Below are 21418 nucleotides of genomic sequence, written 5' to 3' on the forward strand. Positions count from 1 at the left end.
CTATCCCTTCTTACTTCTCTGCATTAAATTTAAGCTGCCACTGGTCTGCCCATACCAGCCTGTCTGTGTCCTCTTGAAGTCTATCAATGTCCTCTGCACAGTTCACAATACTTCCAAGTTTTGAGTCATCTGCTAATTTTGAAATTGTCCCCTGTACACCCAAGTCTAGATCATTAATATAGATCAAGAAAAGCAGAGGTCCGAATACTGGCCCCTGAAGTAGCCCACTGTGGGCTAGAGAGGCTTGGGATATTGGGAAACTAAACCAAACTAGTTTAGAGAGTGAGACTGAGGGGAGGGTGTAATAGAACTGTAATAGAGCTCACTGTAGTTCTGATTTCCAGTGTTACTGGGAGGCTCTGTCTGTGAGTCTGTGCTGCATATGCTGGTAACAGCCTGTGTTTTCTCTCTCTGCCAATACCCTGGACTGGATGGTGGAGTCCTGCAGGTATTTGTATCTCTGTATTTGCAGCATGCAGTAACCTGTGTCATTTGCATGATAGCATGTGCTACAAATTGCTTGCATGACCCCGGCTATTTTTATGAAGGCAGAAACATATCACCAACCCTGCCAAACATGTGGAGTTTTCTCACTTTACAAGTGTTCACTTAGCTTCTCCCATTGCCCCAGGCCTGGTGAATATCATCAGCAGATTTACTGGGTCAATTTGCTGCTCATTATTGTTGGAGCAAGCCACACACCATGGGTGAGCACCAGCACAGTTCAAGGCCCAGCAGTTTCAATGCAGCTGTTTATTCAGAAGCTGAGTGGGTAAGAATTCCTCTGGTCGCTGCATGAATAAGGAATAACCAACCTAAGAAAGGACAGGTTTTCCAGCTCTCTCCCTCCCCCGTGCCAACACTGGACAGGAGCAGCACATGTGAAGTGCTGGGATTTCTGAATTCTTGGCAGGGCCGAGTGCTACAAGGGCCAGATCACCCGAGGCCTGCAGCTACATGTTGGGACCTTTTAGCTGCAGGCAGAGACTCAGTAACCAGAAGGCCCCAGTCAGACCTGAAGATCCTGAGGTGGATGTAGGAGGCTTTGGAGAGAGGACTCAAACATTTGTTCCACCTCTTATTTTGGCCCTGCAGTGAGTCGGGGGTCGGGGGGGGGATTGAGGCAGCTGGGAGAAAAATTGCAATGATGATATTCTCCCCCCACCCCACTCAGTGGTAATGGCAGTGGCACCCACAGGAGACTCAGCGAAACAAGCCTTCACTCCTTTTCCTTTGAGGGCAAGTCAGGAAAAATCTGCATTTACAGATAGTCTCCAAAGGAATTCTCACCCCAGTTTGAAAGTTCTGAACAGCAGCGATAGAGTCTAGAAATCTTTCGCTGATCATCACCTGTTAAGATTCAAAACTAAATTCATATTTTTAGTAACTTCAGCAACTTTCCACTTGGGAGTGATTGAATGATCTGATAAGCGAGTTCCAGAGAGCGTGAATGGCTCAGTATGCCATGGCGGGACACGGTTTTCGGGCTGTGTTTCACCCCACATTTAGTTGAGCCATTGGAGTGACACCCGAGATAGGAACGTGAGCTCCATGTAACAGGGCAGTAGTTACTGTGGGGCTGAAGAATGAAGCCTCCGGGGGCTTCAGCTGGGCTTACGGACAGCTGGAAGGTGTGGGTGGATGAGCAAGTAAATGGCATGAGGTTATGTTGTGTGTGCTCGGAGTGTCTGAGCTCTTTGTGGAGGTAAACCCTTTCCCTTTGTTTCAGGGTGATGTGGTCAACAGCATTGAGCAGAATGTCACCAATGCAGCGGATTATGTCGCGCAGGCAAAGGACAACACAAAAAAAGCAGTTAATTTTCAGGGTACAAGCAGACGGGTAAGTGGCCGGAGAGAATGACACCCTGAGAAGACCGGTTATTTTCACATGTCTGTGCTCTTTCCTCAACGCCCAGGGAGAGATGATAGACAGGATCGAATACAACGTTGAGCACTCAGTTGACTACGTAGAGAGGGCAGTGTCCGACACGAAAAAGGCGGTTAAGTACCAGAGTAAAGCGCGACGGGTGAGTAGTGCGAGTGTCTCCACCTCAGCATGTGGCATGGGCAACCCCATTTGTGAATTGTGCTTCCCTAATCACATCGCAAGAGACCACAGAAAAACAATGTTTCTCAAGCCTTGTGTTCACATGATCAAGGTGCAGACTGTAATAGGTCCCAGTCATCCTGCAGACTGCATTAGGCCCTGGTTATCCTGTTGACTGTATGAGGTCCTAGTCATCCTGTTGGTTGTATTAGGTGCTGGTCCTCCTGTTGACTATTTTACTATTTTAGGTCGCGGTCATCGGGTAGACTGCATTAGGCCCCGGTCATCCTGTTGATTGTATTAGGTCCCAGTCGTCCTGTTGATTGTATTAAGTCCCAGTCATCCTGTTGATTGTATTAGGTCCCGGTCATCCTGCAGACTGTATTAGGTCCAGGTCATCCTCCAGACTGCATTAGGCCCGGTCATCCTGCAGACCGAATGAGACCCCAGTCGCCCTGTAGACTGCATTAGGCCCCGGTTTTCCTGTTGACTGTATTAGTCCCCAGTCATCCTGTTGACTGTATTAGGTCCCAGTCATCCTGTAGACTGTACTAGGTCCCGGTCACCCTGTTGACTGTGTTAGTTCGCGGTCACCCTGCTGGCTGTATTAGTTCCCGTTCATCCTGTTGGCTTGTTTAGTTCCCGGTCATCCTGTGACTGCATTAGGTCCTAGTCATCCTTTTGACTGTAATAGGTTCCGGTCATCCTGTATACTGTGTAAGTGCCTGGTCATCCTGTTGACTGTATTAGGTCCCAGTCATCCTGTTGACTGTATTAGGTCCCGGTCATGTTGCAGACTGCATTAGGCCCTGGTCATGCTGCATACGGTAAGAGGCCCCAGGCATCCTGGAGACTGTATGAGGTCCTGGTTGCTCTGTTGACTGCATTAGGCCCTGGTCATTCGGTTGATTGTATTAGTTCCCAGTCATCCTGTTGACTGTATTTTGTCCCAGTCACTTTGTTGCCTGTATTTGGCCCCGGTCATCCTGTGGACTGTGATAGTTCCTGGTCATCCTGTGACTGTATTAGGTCCCAGTCATCCTGTTGCCTGTGTTGGGTCCCGGTCATCCTGCTGACTGTAATAGGTTCCAGTTACCCTGTTGACTGTATTAGGTACTGGTCATCCTGTTGACTGTACTAAGTCCTGGTCATCCTGTTGAGTGTATTAAGTCCCGGTCATCGTGTTGACTGTATTTGGTCCTGGCCATCCTGTTGACTGTTTTAGACCACCACCATCCAGGTGACTGCATAAGGCCCCACTCATCCTGTTGACTGTATTAGGTCCAGTCATTCTGCTGACTGTATTAGGCCCCGGTCATCCTTTTCACTGTATTAGTTCCCTGGCATCCTTTTCACTGTATTAGTTCCAGGTCATCCTGTTGACTGTGTTAGGTCCAGGTCATCTTGTTGACTGTATTAGGTCCCAGTCATCCTGTTGCTTGTGTTGGATGCCGGTCATCCTGCTGACTGTAATAGATCCCAGTTACCCTGTTGACTGTATTAGGTACTGGTCATCCTATTGACTGTATTAAGTCCTGGTCATCCTGTTGAGTGTATTAAGTCCCGGTCATCATGTTGACTGTATTTGGTCCTGGCCATCCTGTTGACTGTTTTAGACCACCACCATCCAGGTAACTGCATAAGGCCCCACTCATCCTGTTGACTGTATTAGGTCCAGTCATCCTGCTGTCTGTATTAGGCCCCGGTCATCCTTTTCACTGTATTAGTTCCCGGGCATCCTTTTCACTGTATTAGGTCCAAGTCATCCTGTTGCCTGTGTTGGATGCCGGTCATCCTGCTGACAGTAATAGGTCCCAGTTACCCTGTTGACTGTATTAGGTACTGGTCATCCTGTTGACTGTTTTAAGTCCTGGTCATCCTGTTCAGTGTATTAGGTCCCAGTCATCCTGTTGACTGTATTAAGTCCTGGTCCTCCTGTTGACTGTATTAAGTCCCGGTCCTCCTGTGACTGTATTAGACCCCTGTCATCCTGTTGATTGAATTAGGTCCCGGTCATCCAGTTAACTGTATTAGACCCCAGTCATGATGTTGACTGTATTAAGTCCGGTCATTCAGTTGACTGTGTTAGGTCCCGGTCATTTTGCTGACTGTATTAGGTCCAGGTCATCCTCCAGACTGCATTAGGCCCGGTCATCCTGCAGACCGAATGAGACTCCAGTCGCCCTGTAGACTGCATTAGGCCCCGGTTTTCCTGTTGACTGTATTAGTCCCTGTCATCCTGTTGACTGTATTATGTCCCAGTCATCCTGTAGACTGTACTAGTCCCGGTCACCCTGTTGACTGTGTTAGGTCCCAGTCACCCTGCTGGCTGTGTTAGGCCCCGGTCATCCTGCAGACTGTGTGAGACTCCGGCCGCCCTCTTGACTGCATTAGGCTCCGGTTTTCCTGTTGACCGTATTAGTACCTCGTCATCCTGTTGACTGTATTAAGTCCCAGTCATCCTGTAGACTGTAATATGTTCCGATCATCCTGTATACTGTGTAAGTGCCCAGTCATCCTGTTGACTGTATTAGTCCCCAGTCATCCTGTTGACTGTATTAGGTCCCAGTCATCCTGTTGACTGTATTAGGTCCCAGTCATCCTGTGGACTGTACTAGGTCTCGGTCACCTTGTTGGCTGCATTAGGTCCCAGTCATCCTGCAGACTGTATGAGACTCTGGTCACCCTGTAGACTGTGTTAGGTCCCTGTTATCCTGCAGACTGTATTAGGCCCCGGCCATCCTGCCGACTGTTTTAGACCACTGCCATCCAATTGACTGTATTTTGTCCCAGTCATCCTGTTGACTGTATTAGGTCCAGTCATCCTGCTAACTGTATTAGGTACTGGCCATTCTGCAGATTGTGTTAGGTCCCGGTCACCCAGCAGACTGTCTGAAGCCCCAGTCATCCTGCAGATTGATTGAGGTCCTGGTCATCCTGTGGACTGTATTAGGTCCAGTCATCCTGCTGACTATATTAGGTACTGGCCATCCTGCTGACTATATTAGGTACTGGCCATCCTGCTCACAGTATTATGTACTGGCCATCCTGCAGACTATATTAGGTCCCACTCACCCTGTTGACTGTAGTAGGTCCAGTCATCCTGCAGACTGTATTCAATACTGGCCATCCTGCAGACTGTATTAGGCCCCAGTCATCCTGTTGACTGTATTAGGCTCAGGTCATCCTACAGACTGCATTAGGCTCAGGTTATCCTGCAGATTGTATGAGGCCCCGGGCGCCCTGTTAACTGGCTTAGGTCCTGGTCATCCTGCGGGCTGATTGAGGTCCCAGTCATCCTGTAAACTATATTAAGCCCAGTCATCCTGTTGACTGTATTAGGTCCCAGTAACTCTGTTGACTGTATTCGGTCCCAAACACCCTGAATGAGACCTCGGTCATCCCACAGACTGTATGAGGCACCAGTCACCCTGTTGACTGTATTGACAGCATTCATCCTGCGGGCTGTATTCCTGTGGGCTGTATTATCTTGTAGATGTTAGGCCTGGTCATCCTGTTGACTGTATTACATCCTGGTCATCCTGCGGACTGTATTAGGCCCTGGTCATCTTGTGGGCTGTAATTGGTCCTGATCATCTTGTGGACTTCGTTAGTTGCTAGTCAGTAATTGTCTCTGGATTTTTCTTCTCAGTTCAGCACACTGTCCAAGTCTCTACTTAGATTTATTATCAGGGGTGTACATTCTGTGTACAATTAAGACAGTGAATCTCTCACAGAAATTCACCTGCTGCCTATATTAAAGGAAATTCCTGCAGTTCACAAGTACAGACACAACCTTACATCTTACATACAGATAAAAGACATATAAATCAGAAACAAGGTAATTATAGATGCCCAAGTAAAAAAAAATTGTAAAAAAAGAACAGAAGTACTAGACCTAGTAGTGCTAAGAATAGAATATACATGAGGGAGTGTATTAGACTCAGCAATACGTGCTACATTATAAAATATACATAGCACTCTACTAACCTCGGATCGAGTCTTTATTTCCTATCGGTTTCTCGCCCTCCTTAGTATCACTAGCTCAGGGTGATAGCATCGTCCAACAATGTTTGAATGTCACATAATGTACACACATTGAGTGAATGAACAAGTAAAAGGGATGATGTTACACAGAAAAATAAAGAAACTTTCCTAGAAACAAAAATTGACTGAGGAGGAGCGTCATCTGGAGGCTCGAGCACACCCATGGGTTGGATGGTGGTGGAAGGTTGACATCTTGTCAACTATTCAGAACGCAGCCTTGTAATACATGCCCAGGGTCTCAGTAGTATATGGTGCAGAGACCAGTCGGATTGTTCCGTTTCATGATGTATGTTAAAGAATATCAGTTCAGAACAGTATGAGAGGAAAGACAAAGCCTATGTCTCTATAGAACCATGGCAGAGAAACATTATCTTTGCTGACACTTAATGCATTCTGTGATTCTTCCATTCCTTTTCCCTGTCCTTGGATCCTCTGTGAAACCTTTCTCCCATCAGCTTTTGGATTGCCAGTCCTTTCATTCGCACCTTTTTACCCCACCAAACCAGCTGGCGGTTTGCATTCCAATGTAGCATTCATCACTCATGGTGAGCTCTCCATGTGACATTGTAGCAGAAAGTACCAGCTCTATTTGCAGCAGTAGTTCATAGAATATTGGGAGCACGACTTCTAAATGTGGTGACTTGATGGCTATTCAATGAAACAATAGGAAACTAAAAAAATCAAGTTTTACATCCCTCTTACCATCTATCCTGAGCTGTGCTAATGTTCGCCCCATTATCCAACCCGGTATCTAACTCAATCTGTTCCCTGAACTTCTTCCCTAATGCAATCTACCATCGTCTAATTTCTTCAATATTTAAATAAAATCTATCCAATTAAGCCAATTTCTGATCCAGACCAACAAACCTGACCTGATCTTTAATTGTACAGTTTGTCCCATCATTATGTATCCTATTTGAATGTATTCCAAAGACTGTGATCTCTCCTGACATAATCTAATCTAGTCACTATATAATGGATCAGAATGCAATAGATCCTTGTCAAATCAATACCAGTGCAGTGTTTTATAAATAAACCTAGCCTCATATCACTTATCCTGTTATATTATATCCCAATACAATCATTCCTAATAAAATCTCTCCAATACAATCTGTCTAATTAGTCTATTTGGATATAATGTGTCCCAGTAAAACATAGCGGCTACAATGCATTTTGTTTTTTCTTCTCTACTTTCTATCACTCCACGCAGATAGAACATGGCCTGATACAAACTGTAACCACCTGCCCTCACTTCAGTCTTGGATGAGCATCCCTTCTGCACTTGTGCGACTTTCTACTTCCCACACAAGCCATCTGGGGAGAGTTTGCCAGTTTAGTGTCAACTGTGCCAGGTTGTGTGCAATTCACTGCCGCAGGCCACTGTCCGCTCGGCCAGTGCCAAGACTGACTTCAGTTTTTCCAAGATCTTGCAGCCAGGCGATAAAGGAACCTTTCATTTGCCTGTTTCAATCTATTTCAGATCAATCTATACCCTTACATTCTGCCGTGGTGTTAGTTGGTTGGCTTGTAATTACTTAGATGCAGTCAAGCCAAAGATTACAATTGGCAAATAAAAACTGAAAATGCTGCAAAAACTCAGCAGGCCTGGCAGCATCCGTGGAGAGAGAAACAGAGTCAACATTTCCATAGAACCATAGAAAGGTTACGGCGCAGAAAGGGGCCATTCAGCCCATCATGTCTGCGCTGGCCATAAAAAGAGGAAAAGGGCACTTGCCACTCATTTTTAATCCCACTTTCCAGCACCTGGCCTGTCGCCTTGAGGGCACACAAGTCCTTATGACTCGAAATGTTGACTCTGCATCTCTCTCCACGGATACTGCCAGGCCTGCTGAGTTTTTCCAGCGTTTTCTGTTTATATTTCAGGTTTCCAGCATCCGCGGTATTTGCTTTTACAATTGGCAAAGTCAACTTCAGGACTGTCCTGATATGATAGGTCTTTGTTAAATGTACCTAATACCATCAATTTATCACACTTTAATTTATCCCAATATAATATATCCCATGATATTTATCCTAGTTTAATCCATTCCGATACAGCTTCCATTGAGTACAGTCTAAACTATTCCAATGCAAGCATCTAAGGGAATATGTACTTTCTAAAATCAAAATAAACTCCAATGACATGGATGAGAAGCAGGCCAATAGTTCCTATGGGCAAAAATCTTTGTTCGCCGGGCGGGCGCGCGCCCGACTCACTCGAGCATAAAATGACGTGCGATGACGTCAGCCGAACGTGCCAACGTCAATGCGCAGTCACGCGATAGTTCAGTTGGAACCAGCAGCGCGTTCGCCGACAATTAAAAGGCCTATTAAGGCCATTAAGTAATTAATTAAATTAAAATTTTTGCTGCCCGTCCAACCTAACGTTTGCAGGCAGGCAAAAAGGCCAAGTGGCCTTTGTATTTTTTTGGAAACCTCATCCATGGGCAGGATGAGGTTTCCAAAAGCAAGTAAAAATAAAATAACTTTAATTTTCCGCTGATAACATATCCCTGCTTATGTGACAGAGTCACATGAGGGGACATGTTTCGTTACATTTTTTTTCATATCTCTTCATCTCCCTGAGGCAGCTCTGTGCCTCAGGGAGATTATGAAGCGCTCACTCACGCACATGCGCAAAGTTCACGCTCGCTCCGCTCGTCCTCCTCCTCCCCCAACCCCCCTTCCCCCCCCCCACCGCACAGGCCGCGCTCAGTGCTGCCGCTCGCGTTTCACACTGGGCGGGCCTTGATTGTCCCGCCAGCATGAAACCATGGTCCAGTGCTGATCGACTGCCCCCGCTGAGCACCCCCACCAAGGGCAAAAGTCTGCCCTATGAATTTTAGGGTGGGTTGGGGTTGGGTATAATGTTAAACATCTGAATTCTGACTTTAAACTGCTTGCTTCTGATTTTATGGAGCTGGGATGGGGAGGCAAGCAACCAACTCAAATCCAGGAGACAAATTGGACATTTAAATATTATAATGAGGTTGCTCGCCTCATATTTAACCACCATTATAAATTCACCCCTGGCCCGAGGAGTTTTCTAGGCCTTCGCACAGCCAGCAGTTAAAGGAAGATGAAGATTGCTGGATGGAGGAGGTATGCGGTTTTGCACTTACCTGTGGGATCCAGGTTACCAGCTTCAACAAACCCTGCAATTGGACGCACCCCTAACAACCCTTTCAATCCCCTCCACATGACCTCTGATCTCACCCCTACAGCCTGGCTCTTACAATCCCCATCCCCCCCCATGAGACCTCCATTTCTCACCCCTCCTCCCCACCCAGCCTCCTACGTTCCCTCTAGCTTCCAATCTTCCCCAACCCCATTCTGATCTTGTCCCTGGCCCTCATTTACATATTTACCTCCTGCTCCAGATTTCAGTCTTTCCTCTGACCTCCAATCCCCTTGCTGCTCTAGCCTCTGACCTTTCATCTCGCCTCGATCTATCTCCTGGCCTCCAAGCTCCTCCAGCTACCTCCGCACCCCAGATTTTCCGGTCCCTGTTTCCCTCCTCTCCACTCCCCAGCTGCAGCCTGGTGCTGAAGGCCGACCTGCCCAATGGGCAGCCTGCCCCTGGTGGCCATGATCGGTAAACAGAGATAAAAAGAAGTGTTCTTCCTGATTTCCTGACCTCAAAACAACCTCCTCACCTCCAAGTTCACATCCCGCTCATTGTTTAAGCAAACCAATGTCGCCTCTGCATAGACCACTGTGCCAGACTTGTAAGTTGAAAGATATGGCAGAAACCCAAAGAAATGCTATCTTGTTATTTGAGAATCTATAATAATCAAATGCAATCTTTATGACCTGACCTGTGCTAGATTTAAAGCCAGATTCTGTTTTGCTCCACTAATGTCAGAACCTAAACTGTGGAACATGGGGTAGAGTTTCCACTTTAGGCACAATCAGGAAGTAGCAAACAAAATGTACTTTAAATGTTACCATTTAAAAGTTTCTACTGAAATTCATTCGCTCAATCACAATGTAAGACCTTCAATGAACTGATACAATCAGGCAGTGTAATAAAACACATTTTAAAAATTCCTTGATGTGTTTAACAGTGATAACGGGTTGCAGTTTTACTAATATGTAGCTTGAAAATAGGTTTATTGCAAAAAATAAGCATTTATAATAAGTGCCCAGTTCTCCATTTGCGAGTAACCAGACTTAAAATCACTAAAATTAACTTTTAAAAATTATACAGAGTCATACGCTAGTCAGTTTCTTAGTAAACTGTATACCTTTTGATATGAAAGTAACTATAAAATATTTATCTATGTGCCTAAGAAATGTGCGTAATTTGAAGAGCCTTCTTTATCCAGCATAATCATCAGATTCTTGTGATGCCAACCTGAGAAGCATGCTCAGTTTTGTGGGAAACCCAATTCAGGCAAATCAAATCTTGAATCTCAGTAGAAATGATCATGAAAAACCTGAACATAAATGGTTTTGAGCATAAGTCACTGGCGTCTGAACTTCTTTTGTGCGGGTTCAGCTGATTCCGCCTGGATTGCGCTGATATTACTGACATAAATGAGCAGAAATGTTATCCCCTAATTTTTATTAATCACCCAGAATTAGTACATGAGAGCATGGAAGGACCCAGTGAGCATGGTTAACATGTGATGCAAAATATTAGAGTTTAAAACTGGAAGCTCTCAGGGCAAACTTATATCGCGGGATCACATGTTTTATGAAACTCCTTTTGACAAAGTTTAATGAAGACATTAACCTTAACGGGTTAAATATTTTTAAAATAGCAGAGGATTTCTAATTCTGATGTGCTATTGTTACAAATATCAGATAGCACAGTTTCAAATGGCTTGTCGTTATTGGAAAGCATCATAAGTGGGAGATCATCAATGGATGGTATTAAAGAAATACTTGAAATTTATTCCAATAGAAGCCAATATTCAATAGATATGTAAAGATAAGTATTAAGGGTAAGAATAAGGCTTTTAAAATAAGTAAAGTGTCTAGTAGTTGGGAAGTTATGATAAAATAACATTGCAAACAAAAGCAGGTAAAAATAATTGGAGAAGTGAAGAGGAACACTAAATATATGCTGAGAACATTGAAAGTGACAATAAAGGGTTTTACAAATACGTACTCATTAAACAATGGCTACAAGTGTATTGGTCCACTTGAAATGATGGTGAAATCTGGGTTCTGCAATTAAACATCTACTACGAATCCATCTTTACTCAGGGAGATAAGCAAAAGGTGCTGGAGTTTAATAATTAGGATCTCAGGGTCAGCGATGAAGGAGCTAAACAATATGTCAATAATGATGAATATGGTCATTAAAAAGGTTGAATGCACTGAGACAAAGTTACTGCACCTGGCAACTTGAACACATGGATTTTAACAGTAATAGGGCATGAAGTTTTAACCATCGTTTATGAGTGATCCCAGGTTAGAAAGTGGTCTACATAACTACTATTTAAAGAAGGGAAACTATAAACCAGCAATTTAATGTCCATCATAGGATAAGTATTTAAAAACCATTTTGAAGATGCAATGGGTTAACACTTGGGAGACTATTAACATGTAAAGTGAGAATGGATTCTGCTAAAGTAGCCCACGGGCAGAATTTTCCCCCCCATCGGAGGGGAAGTTCAGGAGCGGACGCGCCTCCGATCAGCCTCCCCGATCAGGGGGGCTGCCCTTTTACATGGGCGGAGCAATTAAGGCCCGCCCAGCGCGACGTCCACCAGGAAGCACTGTGCGCTCCCTGTGTGGGCAGGGGGGGATTCCCTAAGCTGAAAGTGCCATCTTTCGCGCATGTGTGCGAAAGAGCGCATTCATCTCCCTGAGGCTAAGCGCTGCCTCAGGGAGATCGGCGCCAAATTCAAAATTGTTAAATGTAGAAAAATAAAATTTCCCTGACATGTCCCGTCATGTGACACTGTCACATGAGTTGGGACATTGTCCATCACTTTTAATTAAATTTTTGTTAAATTTTTAAAAACCTACAAGAAACCTCATCCCGCCCGTGGATGAGGTTTCATACTTTTTCTGAAGCCTGCCAGGGCTCCCGGCCTGCCCGCCAACCTTAAGGTTGGACAGGCAGGTCCTTCAACGAGGTCAATTACTTTTTAAATAACCTCAATTGGCTGTTGAAAGGTTGGCGGGTGCACAGCTGATTCGGCTGCACCCCCGCCGACCTGAAAATTGAAGTAACACAGGGTGACATCGGGAGTTCTGCCCAACGTCATCCTCCATCATTTTACACGTCGGCGAGCGGGCCCCGCCTCCTTCTTGCCAACCTCAATATCCTGCCCCATGTTTCATTTACCTGCTGGAGTTTTTCACAGGTGCTACCTTCCTGGTGGGCAGGAAAACAGAGTCATTCTAAAGTTGGATTTTCGCAAAGCTTTTGATGAGGTTTCACACCAACAATTGATGGCTAAAGGAAAGAGTTATGGACTAGGAGGTAAAAGTGCTTAGCTCCAGTTGGAGAAAGCAAGGACCCTGAGTTACATTAGCAAAGAAATTGAGTACAAATATAAAGAGCTTAACCTGTTGCTGTACATGGATTTGGTCAGATTTCATCTGGAGTCCTGGGTGCAATTCTAGGCATTTGATCAGTTCTCTAAAGGCTACAAACCAGCTCCAGAATATTCAGCAGCAGTACAGGAACCATGTGGTCTGTGGTCACTTAAATTGCTTGTGGAATACCAGTGCACAAATTCTTTAATAGCCTAAACTCTCTATTGCATTGCCACTCTCCCACCCCCCCGACCACCACCAGCCAAACCTCCGGTTTTAATCTGTAGTAAATTGATGATAGGGGTGGCAAAGTGAGAATTAGAACAAATCCAAAATGCCAATTCCACTTTATTTCAGCCAATGCATGTTAACATGGCAGTAACGATATGGTGACATCCCATTTCCCATTATGAGCTTTAATCACAGCACATGGAACTGATGTTCTGGGATGGGAGGTACTACCCTGAGAGGAATTTAGATTCGCCAGGACAAGTGAGTCAGTGGCTAAAACATTGTATTTTTTTTTGCTCTTGCTTTCTGTTTTGCCATTTGCTGGTTGGTTGTCATTTACCTCCCTATCAGCTGGCCTCCCATCCTCTTTTCCTTTTAAGACAACAGACAATTGGTTTCCCGTCAGGGATTCCACTTCATCTTTGCTTCCTGCAACAGGAAGAGGAGCAGTAACTAGGCTATTAAGTCCTGCTCTGTGGGAATATGGTGTCCAGCTGCCCAAACCCACCCATCCACCCAGACAGAGCCAGCCCTTCCTGCATTTACAGGGGTTGGGGAGAAATGCCTGAAGAAGGTTCATTTTTGAAAGAAACTGTCAGGGTGATGCCATGGTCCAATCAGATCTGCAGCCCACTTCCACCAAATCCACTGTCCTGTCAGTGACTGTTATGCTCACCCTCAACTTTGACTTCTATGATAATATCATTTCAACCTTTCACTGTGCACATCTGTAACAGCCAAACACTTGTGCACAGATGCATCAGTGCATTGTCCTCTAGCGCTAGTAATTTTGTCATTTTGCCATGGAAAACTGATGCCAACTTGATGGCGCACTGTAATTTTATTGAGCAGTAGATTTCTCAAGGCCCAGTGTTTGCTGCTTCGACTCAAGGTTAAACATTGCTTCTCTTATAGGCTGTCTGAGTGTTAGGCTGCTGTGTGCCAGAACAAGTCTCTTGGGTTTGAGGTTGCCCTTGTCTGACAACAGCTAAGTCTTGAGTTGGACTTTGTGTAGGCAGCAATTCTTATGCTGCATAGCCAACCTGACCTTACCTTGTTTTATGCCACAGACATAGCTGGGGGATGGCATGCATGTGCTGCTATCCTGGCAGCACCATCACTTTTGCATTGTCTGGTTATTCCATTGGTACCAGGCTTGGATCTGTTGCTTGGCTGCAACTGGTCAGCAAGTCTCTCCAAACTGAAAGAGGCAGTTTTCCCCAACCTGGCACTTGAAACCTCTACAGTAGTCTCAAACTCCGTGGAGGAAGCAAAGGCTTCAAACTCTATCGAGTGATTTCTACTGGAGCTGTTCCTGAAGTTGCTGTGTCCCATGGTGGACTATAGTGCTCCATTGGGCTTTGTACCATCAGATAGGGTCCAGAGCAAAGGGTCCTCACTAAATGTGCTACTGGCAGACAAACTAACTGAACCTGTCTGTGGCACTAAATCACTAAGTTAGGAGGCAGCCTCTAATCCTGTGCTATCCAGAAGAGTGGGAGACGTTGAGGGCCACGTCATACTTTTGGCACGTATTATTCCACAGCGTGTGCGAGACAGCAAGTGTTCAGCTGGGACTGTGTCACAATCTGAATGTTTTGTTTTCTGCTGCAGTTTTCTTGTAATGTGTTTTTGCATGCTGGGCTTCACCTGGTTGTTTTCTTCCCTCCCCACAGAAAAAGATCTTTATAGGAATTTGCATTGCAATAGTACTGTTGGTTATCATCATTGTTCTGGCTGTGTATCTCAGTTAATGCTCCAAAACACCATGAACCCAGAGAATCATCCTGATTGAAACTAAAGCTGGGCTTTTGTTCCATCATCACCATACAGCACTCATGTGGAATGGAGAGACCGCAACTTGGCATTTCCATTTTGTTTTGTCAAACATCTATCATTTTCCAGGAGGTGATGCTCGTAGCCACCAAGACCATTACTCAGATTTCAGTTCTACCTTCCAGCGTTGACTTTTTGTTTTGGCATCACTGTAAGCTGAAGAACAACATCAGGTTTCGTGCTGAAGTCTCTTCTCTATTGCTTATTGGTTTACCTTCAATGCCATAATCTCATTTGAGAAACATTATCAGAATGAACCTCGCCTTAACAGACCATGATTTCACCAACTTATTTAGTCGGCTCTGAATCCAGCTGAAGTTCTGCTGTAATCAGGTTTTTATAATTTCTAATCAATCTCTTCCCCCACCTCCTGTCTCATCTCTCCTTCCCTTCTTGCTCTTTCCCCCTTCTCTACCTCTATTCTTCCACTCTCCCCTTTTCTCTCTTCCCTTTCTCTCTCCCCTATTTTCTCCCCTCTTCCATTTTCTCTCTCCCCATAGATTTATCCTCTGAGGGTGTTCAATCCACACGGTTCCAGGCACATACCAATACAGATCAACATGAACATAACCCTCCTGATTAACTTGTAAACACTGGCAGTGTTGGTGCACCCACAGAATTTCCCTCCCCACTGTTAATCTCCATGCAGAAACAACAAAGAGTAAAAATTGATACAGGGAAGGGCAAGGAAATGCAATTAGAATGGATACTTACATTTGAAGAGTTACAAGCACATTGGGACAATTGGCCTCCCCTGCTTTGAGATGTAATATTCATAGAGAAAAATATTAAACCCACAAACAGAGGAAGAAGGACCAATTTAGGAGTAAGAAGCGATACATATACAGGAAAAGGAACATGTGCGGGAATAGGAACATTTATAGGAACAGCAGCAGGTATGGATACAGCAACACGTGAATATGCAAACAGGAATAGTGACAGGGGACAGATATATAAAATTTATGGAATAGAAGACTACTTAGCCCATTATGCATGGATAAAAAAAAACTCCTGACTTTTTTTTTGACAAGTATGTGCCCATGTTACATGCATGACAACCAATGGAATTACATATTCTTTACTTAACTAATCAAAACCCCATTAGATCTCCTTCTAACTTTCTATGCTGTAATGAAAAAAATGACTCACTTTCTCCAATCTCTCCTCATAACTGAAACCTCTCAATCCTAGAATAATCTATTTTGCCCTTGAAACCCTTCCTAAAATTGTGCACCCAAAAGTGGGAAACATTGACCCTGATTTTATGGTTAGCACAAAGGGATGGTACTCATCGCTGACTTTGAAGAAAACTACCTGTAAAGATTTAATGGGCCCTGTGGCATCAATATCCCCTATTCCACCAAGCTAGCTGAGAAGTCAATCAGGTTGAAGAATTCTCACCAACAAGAAAATAAAACGCATGAATTATAATTCACCTTTTTACAGAGAGTGAAATAAAAGTTGAAACATCCACAAGGAATTAAGGCAGAAGCTGAAATATCATCAACGTTAAAAAAGTAATAATACTTTTTTATTATTTTGAAAATCTGTGGAATTTTTATCATGGAATAGAAAGAATGGTACTTATAAAATTATCTTTTCACAGTCAGAGAGGTTGTTTAGGAGTAATTATGACTTTATATGCCATTAAAAGCTCAGCTGCACCTCATTCAACATTTTTGATGGGTTTTACAGTGGGAATAATGCATTAGAAATTGAAGTTCGTGTCAAAACACTGATTATCTTGAATGCATTTGCAAAGACTGCAACAGCACACCCTATGGAGGACCAGGTATCACTGACAGCAACTTCCAATTTTCAACATTTGACTGCACATGTTCAGCCACCCCAGAAGCTGCTGTCACTTCTACACAGTGATGATGGTGAGCACCAATAGTTTTGCCATCATTGCTACTGCAAATTCCAGGCCATTGTTCCACGTGCAGCCTAACGAATGACTTGTATAGGATTAGCATTAACTCTTTGTTCTTTTACAATACTGAAACGACCTTTCTTTTACAGTTTTATCAAAGGGTCCTTCTAATTTTAAAGATTTGGGTATCTGGATCTCATCTGTTCCTCTATTCCATTAAGGAGCATATGTCCTCTATCCTTCCTCCAAAAACATTTCTCCACATTAAATTTAGCTGCTATCTATCTGCCCAACCTATTAGCCTGTCTAGACCCTACTGAAGTCACTTAGTTGCCTTCACTCTTTGTTTTGTGTTTGGTAATTTTGATATTACACCCCAATAGCTAAACCGCAGAGGTACAGTTGTGGAACCAGAGCAGTTCTGAGGAAATTCCTGGTCATAATCATAATGAAGCCTGAGAGATCCAGTTTCTTTCACCAATCCCACCTTCCCCAAGGGTGCTGGAGCACCATCTCATTTGCAGTTACACCTCCAATATCCTATCTGGATAGACATTCTGCATGAGTGGTTCTAGATAGTGTTGCAATCTGGAAAAGGGTCTTAGTTGATAACTGCTTTGATAAGTTTCCTCCCAAGAGTCATCAGGCAATTATCAGGAACGAAAACTTTGGTTGATTTTTCTCCCCTCCGAATCCAGCACTCTGGGGATAATTATAGTGCCCCTCAATGGCTGCACTGGCCTCTGTGGCTTGGCACTACATAGTTTATTTATCTCCGCATTTATTTACTCAATGGCCAGAAAAAATAGAGTTGATTTTACATACAAAAATACAGCAGTAGTGGACAAAGCTTCTGGTAAAGTCTGCTGGTTTTAAATCATACCAAAGAGAGGGAGATAATTTGTCTGTTTTGCAGTTGGATATATTCACTACTATACAAAGTATTACTTTAAAAAGGGAATAATGAAAAGGGTAAAAAAAAAAGGAATTATACAAAGTTAACCGTTTCACTGGTCTCATAAGAGAGCATTATCAATGGCAAAGGTTACGTGAAATCTATTAAATAACAGCAAAAGTGAGGCTGCTAGAAAGGTAGACAACTTTAGGTGGGGGGGAAAGAGCTAAATGAACTCATCTTAGTAACAAACGGACAATATCAGATCAGCCAACTGTTATGCGCATTGTCCAGCAATGAGTTCCTTGCAGTCAATGTGTACATGCACTGCCAACCCAATGCCGCCTGTTTTGCGCCACAGCCCAAGACATATTTCTAGCCCAGTGTATCATTTGGTTGTAAAACTGCAGCACAGCTCATAATGTGTGGATAATGTGGTCATTCTGCAGGTGGATCATCCCTTCTTCCTATATGCTACTCTGTTCTTTTTGCATCTACATTACCGCTCTCACTTTATCTTCATCCATTCCTGAAGAACTGGCTCACTCTTTTTTTTCCCATGATTGTATATTTTATGGCTGCTTTGTTATTGCTTTATAAGACATAATATTTGAAAAATATTTCTCGTGCAACTCATTTACGAGGTGTGCGGGAGGTGGACAGCGATTCACTCCGTCGGCAGCAGTTGAATATTTCTTACAGACTAGCAAGAGTTTGAGAAGCTGTTCATTCCATAGGAATCAAAGGATGAAGGAAGCTGAGGCTTGAAGTATGGGCTAGAATTTCACAGGAAGAGTAAGCAAACTTAACTATTATCTGTCTCAATACTGTGCAGTGCCTGATGAAGGGGGTCATGCTGATCACAGCAGCCTCTTGAGCAGTATCATGATACAATATTAACAACACAGAATTGAGTCCAATTAGGGTGTGAATCCCAGTGTCCATATCCCAAACTAACTCCTGTTTTCCAAGTCTGTGAATCTGGGCCTATAGCCATTATGTCAGCCAGGAACCAGATAACAAACATCAAAGCTTTACAAAAATTATGCATTGAGTTTCAAAGTGAAGAGGTACTAAAGGGACAAACTTCCCGCATTCCCCAATATGTCAGGTTAGTTTTAATGTGAAGAGTTTGTAAAGAGTGGGATGGTAATATCAGATGTTTGTTAATGTGAGACATATTATAGAGTTAGTGTCATTAGCGTACAGGATGTGAAGGCCTTCCAGAGGGAATAGAGGAGATTTACCATAATGGTTTCAGGGATGAGGGATTTTAGTTAAAAAGTTAGGTTGGAGAAGCTGGGGTTGTAGCAAAGGAGATTGAGGGCAGATTTGATAGAGGTGTACAAGATGATGACAGGTTTAGGTAAGGTAGACAAAGAAAAGCTGTTCCCGTTAGCTGATCGTACAAGGATTAAGAGACCCAGCTTTAAGTTTTTAGGCAAGAGGTGGAGGTTGTGTTGGGGTGGGGAGAACATTTTTTACACAGCTTACAATGTGAGGTGGAGAAGGGGGAAAGGGTATTTGATGTGAGCTTGTTTCTAATGTGAGGAGTTGGTTAATGTGAAAGGGGTTCTACAATGTTTAAATGACTTGGAGTGTGGTGGTTTGTAATTTGTGGTGCATTGGTAATACAGGTACGATGCTTTTAATGAGAAGGTGTGTAGTGGAGGAGGTTTGTAATACAGGATACTTGTGCTGCAAAATGGATTTGTAACGTGAAGGGGTTGTCAATGTGGGGGGTGTTTGTAATGTGGGAAGGGAGGGGCAGTAAGTTCCATAAAAGCAATTTGTTGATGTAAAGGGAAGATTTTAATCTCTGTTGGAATTGTTTATCTTCCATTCTGTAAAGAACCTGTTCATTAAATGTAAAATAAAAGTTCCAGAACTAACCATTTCTCCTCTTCTTCCTGTCATGCTGCTTGGATTTGGGGCCTGCAGAAGAAGATTATGATCATTATATGCTGTGTGGTGCTGGGGGTCGTCATCGCCTCCACAGTTGGGGGAGTATTTGGATTTTGAAAAACACAAAATAGGAGAGAATCTACCAATGTGATGTGGGCAGTTCAGCCACTTTGTGAGAATGAAGTGACTTACACTCGGTATAACACTGAGAAAGGTTTCTCTGCATGACTATCTAGCATTTCTTCCTTTACTGGTCCTGCTCTTTCTGGCTGTTAAGGTATGGTAACATTTCTTTTCTCTAATTTTTTTTTTCAATGATGCGCTGTTTGCCGTAAACACATGAAAATTTGGCCCTGGAAAAAAAAACTTCACATTTAAGGGATTGATCTTAACCCATTGATTGCCAAAGCCAAAGAAAGCCCAGTTAACACCAACAAACACAGCGGCTGGAGTCGACATTTTATAAGATACTAATCACAAAAAGGCAATATCTTTTTTAGAAACTCAAATTAGTGTGCACAAGTTTTCAAATCTTGTCAAGGTTGGAAGAATGCAGTGATCGACATCTCATCAGCACAATGGTAACCCACTGAACAGGCTGAAGGCCATGATCCCAACAACATGTGTTCTGTGGAAATTCTTCATAACATTTCCTTAGATGGTGGAGTGATCTGGTCTGAAGAAGTTCTGCTTTTAAGTGTAAGACTCAAGGTTTGCTACTGTGGGCGAGGACCTGCCAGACTGTCTTTGAAGCCTCTCTTCTGATCTCAGCCTTCGTCCTTTGCTAATTACAGTATTTTTCATTTCGCTGTCATTTCTTCATGTGAAGAAGAATCGCTGCTGAAGACTTTCTCAAGTGGTGCTATCGCTCCCTGTGATGTTAGAGAAAAGGCTGACAAGATCTGAAGAGTATCTTTAAAGGATACAGCTTTTTAAACAAAAAAAGTGAAATGACAATGGAACAATTCAAATAAGTTGTCATCAATTTCTTTTATGTATTCTGGTCTGACAAAAAAAAAATCAGGAAACCAGGCAAGTTAACCATCAGCAGTTCTACCTGTCAAAAATAAATTCTTTCAGCCTTACTCCAAGTGGAAGCAGAAGCTTTAGAAAGCATATGCTTCACATCCATCTCTTAATTTTGTATAAGGTACCCTCAGTGAGGAGCAGTTTCCATCTCCTATTTAACATGCGTCCTAAACAGACAAAGCTTTCATTTTAACACCTATAAAGGGCTTGTGTTAGGAAATTTTGTACCTTGTCTATAATCAGTTCTCCAACTTTTGGGTTCTAGTTACTTTTAATTTCATGTGACATGAAGCTTTTATCCTGGTTGTTTTATAATTGTTTTTCACTTGTGCAGTTTTACCAAGAATATGCAAGTCCTTACCAGCTGCCAGCATGGCATGTGTGCAGTCCTGTGCAGCTAGGTATCAAAGGGCTTTAAAGAGCAGTTAGTCAAGACTTGCCAGTTTACCATCAAACTGGACTTGGGTTTGGCAGCTCCTTTGAGTTGTTGAGGTGATGTCAGTCTGCATGTGGCGCAGCAAGTTCTGTTGCCAAGTTTCTTCCAGTCTTAGTAAGAAATACATTTTATTTATGCAATTTATGTATGAACAAAAATGTTACCGGATTTTAAAATTCCAGCTTTTTGTTGTCTATTCCAGCAGTGGTGATGCAAGAAGGCTTCCTACGCAGGGCGCTGACACAGTGCCATTAACCAAATCACTAAAATCCCCAGATCGGTTATTTATACTTTTCAGCTTTTATGTTTCAACTTTCCAATTTTAGCTTTCCAGTTCAAATCAGTTCCAATTGTGTTACCTCACACCTCACTATTTTATGCATGGGTTATTTCCAATTCTGCAAATCTGTTTTCTATGTTCTTACCATTAGTATAAAATGACTGAGTTTCTCCATCTCCATTTTATTATTACATTGCCCTCTTTTACCCTTTTTTTTAATCATCACATTTACTTGGGAGCACTTTCCCTTAGGGCTCAGTTATTAACTGAAAAAGAGTGTTGAGGGACAGATCTGTATTCATGGTGCTGTTGCTTTCACCTTGACATCTATGTAGTTCACA

At 43.3% G+C, this 21418-nt stretch overlaps 1 protein-coding gene across 3 annotated transcripts in view; it reads left to right on the forward strand.

Annotated features, from left to right (window-relative positions):
* LOC144684591 (syntaxin-1A) overlaps window positions 1-20416 on the forward strand; it is a 260323-nt gene extending 239907 nt beyond the window's left edge. The window contains exons 9-10 of one of the 3 annotated variants that reach the window (XM_078548570.1): window positions 1917-2027; window positions 19369-20416. In XM_078548570.1, coding sequence (XP_078404696.1) covers window positions 1917-2027; window positions 19369-19449 — 192 coding nt within the window. In that variant the 3' untranslated portion in view covers window positions 19450-20416. Of the gene's footprint in view, window positions 1-1729; window positions 2028-14499; window positions 14707-19368 lie in introns of those variants that run through there. The other 2 variants (XM_078548571.1, XM_078548572.1) reach the window with 2 other exon arrangements.
* The last annotated feature ends 1002 nt before the right edge of the window (window positions 20417-21418 follow it).

This window comes from Cetorhinus maximus, chromosome 9 (assembly GCF_964194155.1).
Source record: "Cetorhinus maximus chromosome 9, sCetMax3.hap1.1, whole genome shotgun sequence".
Lineage (NCBI taxonomy): Eukaryota > Metazoa > Chordata > Chondrichthyes > Lamniformes > Cetorhinidae > Cetorhinus > Cetorhinus maximus.